The sequence below is a fragment of the Nyctereutes procyonoides genome, unplaced genomic scaffold, assembly GCF_905146905.1.
Source record: "Nyctereutes procyonoides isolate TBG_1078 unplaced genomic scaffold, NYPRO_anot_genome, whole genome shotgun sequence".
Lineage (NCBI taxonomy): Eukaryota > Metazoa > Chordata > Mammalia > Carnivora > Canidae > Nyctereutes > Nyctereutes procyonoides.
This window is the reverse complement of record NW_026575125.1, coordinates 107510852-107524450: the sequence shown is the minus strand read 5'-3', so window position 1 is coordinate 107524450 and position 13599 is coordinate 107510852. Positions and strand designations below refer to the sequence as shown.

The 13599-nt window shown below is 40.2% G+C and overlaps 1 protein-coding gene across 4 annotated transcripts in view; it reads left to right on the top strand.

The window, feature by feature from the left end:
* ATP11C (ATPase phospholipid transporting 11C) overlaps window positions 1-13599 on the top strand; it is a 182319-nt gene that overhangs the window by 144215 nt on the left and 24505 nt on the right. For all 4 annotated transcript variants that reach the window (XM_055337932.1, XM_055337931.1, XM_055337930.1 and 1 more), the window contains 2 exons: window positions 2544-2603; window positions 12112-12239. In XM_055337932.1, coding sequence (XP_055193907.1) covers window positions 2544-2603; window positions 12112-12239 — 188 coding nt within the window. The remainder of the gene's footprint in view (window positions 1-2543; window positions 2604-12111; window positions 12240-13599) is intronic.

Below are 13599 nucleotides of genomic sequence, written 5' to 3'. Positions count from 1 at the left end.
AGGCTCCTTGCATGAAGCCTGCTTCTTCCTCTGCCTGTGTCTCTGCCTCTCTTTCTCTGTGTCTGTCATGACTAAATAAATAAATAAATCTTTAAAAAAATATGTGGAAAGCAGAGCTCGGAGAGTTTGCATAACTTGCCTTTCCCTCCTCAGCTCAAAAATGGCAGAGCTAGATGTCCACAATAGGTTTACTTATTCTCAGTCCAGGACTCTTTGTACATCACACTTAGTCTGTCAGGCCTTGGACTCACTCTATTTCACAGCCCCCCTTGGGGACAGGTCGATACTCTCTCAATTTCCCCTCGTAAGGGAGCCCGTGAAGATTTGCTGTGCATATCTGCCTAACACTCTGATCTTATTCCTGAGTCCTGGTTTGCCTTCCTTAAGATTTTGGCCTGCAATTCAAGCACCTACCACCAGATGGAAGGAATGCTCTGTTAAGACAAACAAAACAAGAATTAAAATGGCTGTTTACCAGTGGTCAGTAATTAACCTATCCCTGTTCCAAATTTAGGGGATTATTTGTGTAGATAAAATACCCTCCATATTCATTAGGCTCTCTGTGCCCGTAGTCATCTTAGCTACTGACTTAGCAGTGCTCCTTTTCTACTACGGCCTTTTATCCCAAGATGACTTCTAATACTTTCAACCCTCTTTGGCTGAGCTGAAAAACCTACCTTCCTCTTACCTTGTCAGTGCATCTTCAAATAACAATTGCTTCACTCCTGGAGTGCTTCAGTGACGGGTGTTCCTGCCTTCTCTTTCTCCATTCAATCTACCTTGCGTAATTCAGCCAAGTTAATGTTTAGAAAATGCCACTTTTTAACTGGTCCTCCAGAAACACCACTCTCCATTGTCTAAGGATTAGTTTGTCTTTTAAGGCACCCCCCTGTCTGACCCTGTCTTACCTTATATGTTTAAAATATAAGGTTGCCTTGGTTCCTACTGTTAACCAATCTTATCCATCCTTAACACCTTGTTCAAATTCTAATTCTTTTATTCACTCAGTCAACAGATGTGTTTGAATGTATTAGCATGTGCCAAGAACCATTTTAAAACCAGAGGATTCATAATGGAATAGAACAGGCAAAGTCTCAGTTGTCGTGGGACTTACATTCTTGTGAGAGTCAGACTTCCCCTTCCCACAAAGCATCTTCATGATCCTCACTGAGTACTGCCTCCTCCAACCTCAGAGCACTCAATTTTTAAGTGTGGTTTTGCATCCTACCAAAACTGATGCGTACCCATGAGTGTCAGTCTTCCAAGATGATGACCTTGGGAGCTCTGGCACTCTGATGCTATAGGGCTTACTCAATATATATATAGCACTTTTCTTGAGGAACATCCTCTAGAGCCTGTAGTATATTCGCCTAAGTATCCTCAGCTATGGCAGATGTTCATCCTTCGAGGATGCATTGGATTTTTAAAAACGAGCTTTGAGCCTCCTAGCCTGGTAAATGAGTGAAGTGAGAATGTGTGACGGAAGGAGAGACTGATGTTCTGACATAGCCCAAAAATGGGCTCTAGAAGGGCTACCCAGAGACGTTATGAACAAGTAACAGCAGCACTGAAATAAGGTCGCATCCTACCTTGACGGATAGCACTCATTTGAAAATACTAGTTCTGGTAATTTTGCCTGAAGACATTAATTTCAGTATTGATAGTCCTACCTGGTGGCTTTTCCTGCCTTATGAATTCTCGGCTTGTATTTTTTCCTGTTTGTTTTTAGTATTCTCCCAATTAAATAAGTTCTGTAGAAGTAAGAAGTTTTGTCCTGTTTTTGTATCACCCACAATACCATCTTTGCATGGAATAGGTGGTCAATAATAATATGTTGATTGTTTGATGAGGCAGAAACAAAGGTGGTAAAGCATTAGTTGATACTGTTAGTGTTGACATATACTATAAGAATATCCTGGCTGTTTATTGGCATTAATTGACTTTATTTTATTTATTTTTTTAAATTTTTATTTATTTATGATAGTCACACACACACAGAGAGAGAGAGAGAGAGAGAGAGGCAGAGACGTAGGCAGAGGGAGAAGCAGGCTCCATGCACCGGGAGCCCGACGTGGGATTCGATCCCGGGTCTCCAGGATCGCGCCCTGAGCCAAAGGCAGGCGCCAAACCGCTGTGCCACCCAGGGATCCTGGCATTAATTGACTTTAAATGTACACTTTGAGCTTTATGTCAGTCTACCTTATATTGATTTTGCGAATCAAATTGGCATTTAAGGGGTAATACCTAGATGTTTGTATTTGTATGAGATTATTTCTTCTCTCAAGAAGAGCAAAAGGAAAAAAAAAAGAAGAGCAAAAGGTTCTCATAAAATGAGATCCTCCTACTACTTGGTAAGGCAAAAGTGGGTATTAATATGAATTAATCATTTGTCTTTTGAGTTGTCTGCTTACAACTCTAATGGAGATTTATTTATGATATTAGAAGGATTTAGGATTGACTATAGACTATTTGGAGTCCAGTATCCTGTGTTAGTTTTGAAAGTTAAAGTGAAAACATTAACCCTTTTTTACATTTTTTTCCAGAACCTTTGTTTCATCTTGCCACAATTTTTGTACCAATTCTTCTGTGGATTCTCACAACAGGTTTGTTTCCCTAGTTATTTATTATTATGTACTTTACGTTGGCTATTAATAAATTACCTTTTTTGTATTGGATTGTAGTGATGAGAGAGGTATGTTCAAAGTAAAAGAAATTTATTTATTTATTTATTCATTCATTCATTCATTCATTCATTCATTCAATAGTTAATCTTCTTGCCCTGGTTTTTGACAATAGCAAATGTTTATGTCTTTGCTTTAGTAATGTACTTATTGTTACTTTCTTCTTAAAAGTTATTTGATACATCCTGTTGGAATTGAGATAACCTTAAGAGTATTTCTTTTAATCAATGCAAACCATGTTTCCCAATAATCCTAAAATGGTGTAACTTAATATTTCATCAAAGAAAATCTCACACCTTTGCAGTTTCTCGGGTTGATTTTCTAGAAAAATGTTGATCTTTCAACTGGCTAAGAAGCTGTGATCCCTGGATAAAGCCTTGGATTGCTTGAGCAATTACATTTTTTGCCCTTTTTTGTCTTCCGAACATCTCTTACTCCGTAAAGAAGATGATATGTGTTCTTTTGATACAGAAGTGGTGGGTAGGCATACACATTTATAGCTTTAACAACTGAAATGGCTCTTTGTTGCTTCTCGTGGAAGTGTAGCCAAATACAGGAGCTGTGATGCTCAATTACTGAGAAATTTTGTAGTTAATTTATGAGCAATTCAGTGATTTTGCCAAGCTGAGCTCATGGTAGCATTATCACAGATATTAGAGACCAAGTTTCTAAATTTCAAGGCCTGCTTCATTCCTCCTGCTAGGAAGCGATCTTTTTTCTCATTTTCTTGGTAGTATTTCTAAGATGATGTGTTCTGAATGGGAAGTGACTGCTCTCTTTCCCTAGAACTTGCCTACTTTTCGTTTGGTGCATTCTCCTTTATGTCAGTGCTATGTCATCACACCCGTGATGCCACTTCCATAGGTTGCTTTAGGAATCCATCATCTACTGAGTGCCATCAGCCTTCTTGTATGTAAAACTAACAGTATTAGTTACAGAGAGTTTTATAAATTCTGATAAATCTGCTTTGTCTGAGCATTCAGATTACTACTGATCAAATGTTTCAAGGTCCTCACTTCCATGAATGAGTGCAAGTATTTAAAAAGACCTTTCCAGTTTTGCAGCAAAGTGCTAAATGGAAATTGTCTTAATCTGGTTAAAGCATTGTTTTTAATTTGAAACCAGTGTGTTCGCAAGTTGTATGAAGAAAGAACTTATTCCTTATAAAGCCAGCTAAGACTCAGGCCCCAGTCTGTCTGGGGTCTGGTTAGGTTACATTAGCTGTTGAGGTCTCCATAGGAGTTGATGTTTGGCTGCCTCTGTTGCTCAGTTGGTAGGTTCATTCATTTATTGAATGTCTCTTGAGTGCCTACTGTATGCCAGGCTGAGTGCTGGGCATAGAACAGTGATCAAAACAAAGTCTTACCCCATGGAGCTCACAGTACAGTGTAGTGTTGGGGGAGAGCCTGCAATCATACACATATGTCAGGTACTGATAAAGGCTCTGAAGGAAAAAGCAAAGCATTAAAAACTGGTAGAGTGTGAATGCAGAAGTCTGCTGTTTTAGAGAAGATGATCTGGAAAGTTCTCTCCAAGGTGACATTTGGGCAGAGAGCTGAAGGAGAGGAGGGAGGGAGCTATCAGATATCTTAGAGAAAAAGTGTGTCGGGTAAAAAGAAGGTCTCTCTGAAGTGGTGGCATGCCGTGCAGTAGCTTTATTTTTAACTTCGGCCTTGTGCTACTGCTGGATGTAGCGCCCATATCACAAAATATGTTTAGAGCACACACAGTTGGTCAGCCCTTTTCAATTCAGGTCCACGTCACATGTTCTCTGCAACCCTGGAAGTTGAAGAGCCAGCTACGGAGAATGGAGAAATAGGACCAGGATTCAGATTCTTTTTTTTTTTTTTAATTCATTCATGAGAGAGAAAGGGAGAGGCAGAGACACAGGCAGAGGGAAAAACAGGCTCCATGCAGGGAGCCCGACGTGGAACTCAAACCTGGGTCTCCAGGATCACACCCTGGGCTGAAGGCGGTGCTAAACCGCTGAGCCACCCGGGCTGCCCAGGATTCCGATTCTTTAAGCAGACAGCAACTCTTTCTTTAGTGAAGCTAGGATAATACTGGTCTTTTTCCTATGTGAAAGGAAAATATTTGTAGCAGGTTTAATAGGACACTATTATCAACTAAACCTGTTGTTTGTTTTGAGGACACTGTCTCCTAATTACGCATCTAAGAATTATAATTATCTCTCATGTAACATCATAGTACTATAGTGGAACAAAAGTAGATTGATGTTTCTTCTGTTTGAATGAAATTCAAGACTTAATTACACACCAGGCAGTCTTTTTGTTTATTTGTTTGTTTGTTTGCTGTTTTCAATTTTCTCATTAGTGAAAATGAGATTGTTTCCAATGAAAATATAGTATTGTGCACCAACAAACTAATCCTCTCCCTTGAGAATTAAAAGGAACAAAGCACCAATTTGGGTATTTGGGGATACTTTTCAATTCAGTAGACGATTTTTGAGGAGTTTAAATCTTTGTGGAAGAGGAGTTAAGATGGTGGAGCATTTAGGACCCTAAGCATGTCTTGTCCCTTGAACACAGCTAGATAGTTGTCATATTTTGAACACCCAAGAAATCAATCAGAGGTCTGAGAGAACAAAAACTGCAAGTCGACAAGTAGAAAAATGATTACCTTTTGGAAGGTAGGAGGTACATAGAGTTGATTTGGGGAACAATAATAGCTGTGGGTAAGGTGGCAGGGAGGGAGCCTGCTTACAGAGGCAACCACAAAGTATTATAAGTGGCAAGCAAAAATCTGAACTTTTAGAAGCCTGCTACAGTGGTGGATGTGCCCAGCTTAACAGTGCACAGGTGACAAAGTTGGGTTGAATCCCAGGAGTGACACTGTGGTCTGAGGATCCCCTGGGTCTCAAAACCAAGTGGCAATGTTCCTGGATATAGGAGCATGGAAGCCAGGTGAAAACAGTGAGTCTTGGTGCCAGCTTTCTGCTCTGTTTTGCTACAAATTTTGAACCCCTGCACGGTTTTGTTACCACTTTCCTGGCAGGGGCTGGCAAGCAGCAAAAATGTGGCAAGACCCTCCCCCAGAGGAACAGTGCAGATATGTGCTGCAGGAGTCCCTAAAATGTGGAGTTTTAAAACTCAGTCATGCGCCTAAGATTTAAAAAATAAAAAAGTTTGACCACAGACCAGTTGAATTTAGGGTTCTAACAGGGACACAAGTGATTGCTTCTGTGAGGGCTCACTGAGGAGTTGGGGGTGGGGACTTTGAGCTCTGGGGCTAGACAGTGGGGCACCACCATGTTCATGCCTCCCATCAGCGCTGAAAGTCTTCAGGGAGCAAAATAGCACCACATAGTAAGTCTGGAGCTGCCTACACCAGGCCCTACCCCCTTGATCCCTGGAGGCTCATTTCCACTAGGACAAGTCCACCTGAGAATCATCCCAACAGGCTGCTCCCCCAGAAGACCAGCACAAACAATTTGATTGTACCAAGTTTACTGATCATAGAGGGCTGCAAAGCATCGCTTCTTGGGGAAAATAGAATCTAGCTTCCTTTTTACTTTTATTCTTTTTTTATTATTTTTTCATATATTGTCTTATTTTTTTAATTCCCTTTTTCAATTTTTTTATTAATTTAAAATTATATATACTTTATCTTTTTGTATTCTTTTGGTTTTTATTTATTTATTTATTTTTATTTTGGGATCTAGATTCTTTTAACAAGTACACCAAAACACACCCAGGTCTAGGTTTCGGGGGGAGATTTTTTATTTTGGTGGTTTTCCTTTGTTTTCGTTTTGTTTTGTTTTTTGTGGGCATTTATTTTGTTTCCATTCTTCTTTTCTGGACAAAATGATGAAATGGAGAAATTCACTCCAAAAGAAAAAATGGAAGTAGAACTCACAGCTAGGGATTTAATCAGTACAGATAGAAGTAAGAAGTCTGAACTAGAATTTAAAACAGCAATTATAAAGATACAAGTTGGGCTTGAAAGAAGCATAGAAAACACCAGAGAATCCTTACTGTAGAGATAAAAGAACTTAAGTCTAGTCAGGCTGAAATTAAAAATGCTATAACTGAGATGCATCCCAAGTGGAGGCCATCAAAACAAGAATGGACGAAGCAGAGGAACAAATTGGTGATATAGAATATAAAATTATTGAAAATAATGAAGCTGAAAAGAAGAGGGAAAGGGAGATAATGGGCCACAAAGGTAGACTTAGGGAACTCAATGACTTATTAAAACGTAGTAACATTCATATCATAGGAGTCCCATAAGGTAAAGCGAGGGGAAAAGGAGCAAAAGGTTTATTCTCATAAATTATAGCTGAAAACTTCCCTAATCTAGGGAAGGACACAGACCTCAAAATCCAAAAAGCACAGAGAACTCCCATTAAATTCAGCAAAAGCTTACCATCACCAGGGCATATCATAGTCAAATTCACAAAATACAGACAAGGAAAGAATCCTGAAAATGAGAGAGGGATAAAAGTCCTTCACTTGCAAGGGAAGACAGATCAGGTTTACAACAGATCTGTCCACAGAAACTTGGAAGGCCAGAAAGGAGTGGCAGGAAATAGTCAATGTGCCAAATGGGAAAAATATGTAGCCAAGAATTTGTTATCCAGCAAGGCTGTCATTTAGAATAGAAGGAGAAAGTTTCCCAAACAGAAACTAAAGGAGTTGGTGACCACTAAACCAGCCCTGTGAGAAATGTTAAGGGGACTCATTGAAGAAAAAGAAAAAGAGACCAAAAGCAACAAAGTCTAGAAAGGACCAGAGAACATCACCTTAAACACCAACTCTACAGGCAACACAGTGGCGCTAAATTCATCTCTTTGAATAATCACTCTGAATGTAAATGGACTAAATGCTCCGATCAAAAGACATAGGGTAACAGAATGGATTTAAAAAGAAAGAAAGAAAACAAGATCTATTTATATGCTGCCTATAAGAGATTCGTTTTACTTTTTTTATTTTTTTAAAAAGATTTTATTTATTCACGAGAGAGACACACAGAGAAAGAGAGTGAGAGGCAGAGGGAGAAGCAGGCTCCATGCAGGGAGCCTGATGTGGGACTTGATCTCAAGACTCCAGGATCCTGCCCTGGGCCAAAGGCAGGCACTAAACCGCTGAGCCACCCAGGGATCCCCCAAGAGACTCATTTTAGACCTAAAGATACCTGCAAACTGAAAGTGAGGGGATGGGACATCTGGATGGCTCAGTCCGTTAAGCAACTAACTCTTCATTTAGGTCCAGGTCATGATCTCAGTGTTGTGAGATTGAGCCCTACTGGGGCTCTGGACTGGGCATGGAGTCTGCTTAAGATTCTCTCCTCCTCTTCTTCTCTCCCCCTATTTGTGCACATTCTCTCTCTCTCTCTCTCTCTCTCTCTCTCTCTCTCTCTCTCTCTCTCAAAAAAAATACAAAAACGGGATGGAGAACCATCTGTCATGTTAATAGACATCAAAAGAAGAAGGCCAGAATAGCCGTATTTCTATCAGATAAACTAGGTTTTTAAAAATATTTATTTATTTTAGAGAATGAGAGAGACTCCCAAGTAGATTCTGCACTGATGACCAAGCCCAACACAGGGCTCGATCTCAAGACCCTGAGATTACAACCCAAGCCAAAACCAGAGTTGTACACTTAACTGACTGTACCACCCAGACAAACTAGATTTATTTATTTATTCAGAGAGACAGAGAGAGAGGGGCAGAGACACCGGCAGAAGGAGAAGCAGGCTCCATGCAGGGAGCCTGACATGGGACTAGATCCTGGATCTCCAGGATCATGCCTTGGACTGAAGGCGGCGCTAAACCACTGAGCCACCCGGGCTGCCCACAAACTAGATTTTAAAACTGTAACAAAAGATGGGAAAGAGCATTATATCATAATAAGGGGTTTATCAAGAAGATCTAACAATTGTAAATATGCTCCCAACTTGGGAGCACTCAGATATATATATAAATCAATAATAAATATAAAGAAACTCAGTGATAATAATACAATAATAGTAGGGGACTTTAGCACCCTACTCACAGCATGGACAGATCTTCTAAGAATCCCTAAAGAAACAAGGGCTTTGAATAACACACTGGACCAGACAGACCTCACAGATACGTTCAGAGTATTTCATCCTAAAACAGCAAAATACACATTGTTTTTGAGTGCACATGGGACATTCTCCAGAATAGATCACATACTGGGTAACAAAACAGGCCTCAGAAAGTACAGAAAGACTGAGATCACACCAGGCATATTTTCAGACCACAATGCTATGAAACTTGAAGTTAACCAGAAGAAAATATTTGGTAGGACCACAAATACATAGAGGTTAAAGAACATCCTATTAAAGAATGAATGGGTTAACCAGGAAATTAGAGAAGAAAATAAAAAAAATACATGGAAGCAAATGAAAATTAAAACATGACAGTCCAAAACCTTTAGGATGGAACAAAGGCTGTCCTCAGAGGCAAGTGTATTGCCATACAGGCCCACCTCGAGAAGCAAGAAAAGTCTCAAATACATAATCTAACCTTACACCCAAAGGAACTAGAGAAGGAACTGCAAATAAAGCCTAGAGCCAGCAAAAGAAAGGAAATAATAAAGATTACAGCAGAAATAAATGGTATAGAAAGAAACAAAAAAACCAGAACAGATTAACAAAACTAACATAAGGAACAGCGGAGCCTCTCAGGAAGAGAGTATTAGAAAAATCGTAGATTTAGGCTTGGGACACCTTACTGCCTCAGTCAGTAGACTGAGTACAGCTCTTGATCTTGAGGTTGTGAGTTCGAGCCCCAAGTTGACTGTAGAGATTACTTAAAAATAAAATCCTTTAAAAAAATACGATTTTGGCTTAAATGGAATCATTTGGGGGAAAGGTTTAAGATGAGGGTGCTTTATCTAGATTGGGTGCTCTCAATTAAGTGGGAGTAATTTTATGACTAAGCATTTCAGTATATCTCACCAGGAGGACTGAAGACTAGGAGGCTACCACTGTCATTAGTCAAGAAACAACAGTCACCCATATTCGCCAGAACAGGGATATTTGTTAGTTTTGTGATTTGAACAATATTCATATTCTGTGTTCTGTGTAATAGTCCTGTTCTTATCTTGATCCGTCATGGTCATAGAATAGCCTTGCTTGAGGAGCACCTGGGTGGCTCAGTGGTTGGGCATGTATCTGCCTTTGGCTCAGGCCATGATCGTGGGGATTGAGTCCCACATCAGGCTCCTCGCAGGTAGCCTGCTTCTCCCTCTGCCTATGTCTCTGCGCCTCTCTCTCTCTCTCTCTCTCTCTCTCTCTCTGTGTGTGTGTGTGTGTGTGTGTCTCATGAATAAATAAATAAAATCTTAAAAAGAATAGCCTTGCTTGATGTTGTTACTCATTGAAGTTGTATTTGACAGGCGAATACCAGTGCCTAATTGTGAGTGCCAGGACAACTTCTGGATGTCAGGGGCTGCCTTGCGTTTCTCAGGCTATACCTGTCAATACAATAAAGAAAAATCTCTACCCACACAGAACTTGGATTCTAATGTGAAATGAACTAGCAAAAGTAATAAATGTAAAACAAAATAAAAAGATGACTAGTACTGTAAGAAAATTAAATTTAAAAATAAAAAAAAAAACAAGATAACAGGGGAAATGTGCCCATGAGAAAGGGAGCGGCAGTTGGGATCAGGGTTGGTCTCTCTGAAAAGGTGACATTTGAGCTGATATTTATGAGTGAGGGAGTAAAGGGAAAGTGTTCCGGGCAGGGGCAACAGCCAGTTCCAAGGAAGTCCTAAGTCAGGAGTGTGCCTGACATGTTGAAGGTACAGATCTAAGAGATAAGGCCAGACAGGTAGAAGAAGCCAGATCCAGTGGGACTATATAGCCACTCCTTTGTGGGAACCTTTTAACTTTCAGAGATAAAAGGAATCCACTGCACAGTTTGAACAAAACAATGACTTGAGTTGACTTATTTTCTCACAGAACTACTCAGGCCATTGCATGGACTGTAGATGAAGGGGAGAAGTAGGGAGCCACTGAGGAATCTTGTAGGGTGGTAACTGGAGGAGCCAAGAAGTGATCTGATTCTGAATATATCTGAAGGCAGGGCCAGTAAACACTTCTTAATTGACTGGATGCAAGTGTGAAAAAGAGAAGAATCAAGGATGAATCCAAGATTTTGGTTCTAGCTAATCACCAAGATTTAGTTGCCCTTTCCTGAGATGGGGAACCCTTCAGGAGGAGCAGGTTGGAGCTAAGGGCAGGTCAGAGGAGGAGTTCAGTTCCAGATGTAGGTTTGAAATCTATTTCCGGGATCCCTGTGTGGCGCAGCGGTTTGGCGCCTGCCTTTGGCCCAGGGCGCGATCCTGGAGACCCGGGATCGAATCCCACGTCGGGCTACCGGTGCATGGAGCCTGCTTCTCCCTCTGCCTGTGTCTCTGCCTCTCTCTCTCTCTCTCTCTCTCTCTCTCTCTCTCTCTCTCTCTCTCTCTGTGACTATCATAAATGAATAAAAAAAAATTCAAAAAATAAAATCTTTGAAATCTATTTCCAAGAGGTAATAAGTGGGCAACTAGGTCCATGGCGACAGGTCTGGGCCAAAGATAAATATTCGGGAATGTTCAGTGAATGGATGGTATTAAAACACAGGACTGGTGAGATCACCTAGAGAGTGAGTATGACATCCCAAACAGTGGGTGCTGGAATACTCCCAACTAAGGGCTTGGGCAGAATAGGAGACCAAGAAGAAATGGCTAGTGACATAGGAGAATTGCTAATTTCAAAATATTTCTCGAGCACCTAGGTGGTACCAGGCACCAAGAATGATAGTAGGGTTGTAACACTGGGCACTGTTCACTGAGGTAGGGACCATGGGACAAAGATTTAAGGGGAACGTTAATGAGTTGGGCTTTAGACATTTTGAGTTACAGATGCCTGTGGGACAACCAGCAGAAAGGTGGAAATTATGGTCTGGAACCTAGGGAAGTCATGCCTGTGTACATATATTTAGCTTTGGTTTTGTAAATACATCCCTTTAAATCCTTAGTAAGTGGCCACATTCAATATTATAAATACAGCCTGGAGAAGGTAATAGTGATATTTAAAACTATGTAAAATATTAACAAAAAAGCCCACTATGGCAGAGGCTGACCACTGCCTATGCAGTTCCAGGCTTACACTTAATTGTTCTTTGTTCACTGAAAAATCTTTTCAAAATCTGTTAGCAAATACCTGTTAGAAATAGACCTTACAGCGTGTATACATTCTGAATAAGATCCTACAAAAAGGGAGGCTCTATTAATATGCACCACAATATGTTAGTTTCTTTTCTACAGCTATCAGAGTGACCTTGTTGATAAACTTCTTTTGCTATCACAACGAACATGAAAGGAAACCGTCTTGTTTTAGCTTGTGTTTTTTTCCCAAACACGTGCACTTTTTCTTTTGTCTGTCACTTCAGCCACTGTATGATGCCGCTTACCTGACAATGTACAACATCTGCTTCACATCCTTGCCAATCCTGGCCTACAGTCTCCTGGAACAGCATATCAATATTGACACTCTGACCTCAGATCCCCGATTGTATATGTAAGTAGAACATACAGTTAAAAGTCACTTCAGACCTTCAAAACTGTGGGTTTCTTTCACCCACAGGTAGGAAGGACACAACTGCCAACCTGATTCGATTACATGGTTCTGTTCTGAATTTTAGGTACTTAAACCAGACCATTCAATAGGAAAATGGTAGATGTCGTAGATGTAGGTCCTGTCCATGAATGTGTATGAACCATCTAGTTCAAAATCACTAATCCCTTAAACTTGAACCTCCATTGTCATAGAATTCTGGAGCCTCACAGGAAGACACACTATTTTAAGTACCAAAAAAATAAAAAGAAAAAGACAATACACAAAGATTTTTTGGTAGTTTATAGAATATTGATTCCTACCTATAATGGGTTGGACTGATATTATGGTAAACTTTCTCTCTTATTTTTTTAAGATTTTATTTATCTTAGAGAAAGAGTGTGTACGCACACTTGAGTGAGCAGGGGCAGAGGGGAAGGGAGAGAACCTGAAGTAGACTCCGCAGTGAGCCTGAATCCCAATGCGGGCCTCGACCTCACGACCCCAAGATCACAACCTAAGCTGAAACCAAAAATTGGTTGCCTATCTGACTGAGCCACCCAGGTGCTCCTAGACTTTCTCTTAAACTGCCCTAGAATCATGGCCTCTACTTTGTTAGCTCCATTCTAAAACTATATTGCTGAAGAAAATAATGAACTCATCAGAGCCATTATATGCATTTTGTGTCAGTTGGAAATGGATGCTTTTGTCTATGGGTGGGGAACTTTGCCAGTTGTTTAACGTATGATTTAATTGGTGTTTTTTAAGTTATGCCTACACCTAAGGATGAAAATGTTAATTTATAGCAGATGACAAGCATTGTTAAACAGTGGGTAGCAACTGCAATATAGCGACTTAGGTGGCTTATTTGTATGAAGTGAAGGTGCACAAATTTAAGGGATTTATTTAACCAGTATGACTCATAAAACTTACATTTAGCAATTGTTAGACTTAACCAGCTTCACAAAATTTGTCATTATTTTAAAGATGGAAAAATGGAAAATTTCAAACATACACAGTAGTAACAAAAATGCTGTTAATATAGTGAACTTCCCTATGCTCATCACTCAGCTTCAGTAATTATCAATTCTGGGTCTATCCTATTTCATTAATAACCCTGTTCTTTTTTTTTTTTTTTTTTTAAACAAATTTTTTTTTTTTATTTATGATAGAGAGAGAGAGAGAGAGAGAGGCAGAGACACAGGCAGAGGGAGAAGCAGGCTCCATGCACTGGGAGCCCTATGTGGGATTCGATCCCGGGTCTCCAGGATCGCGCCCTGGGCCAAAGGCAGGCGCCAAACCGCTGCGCCACCCAGGGATCCCT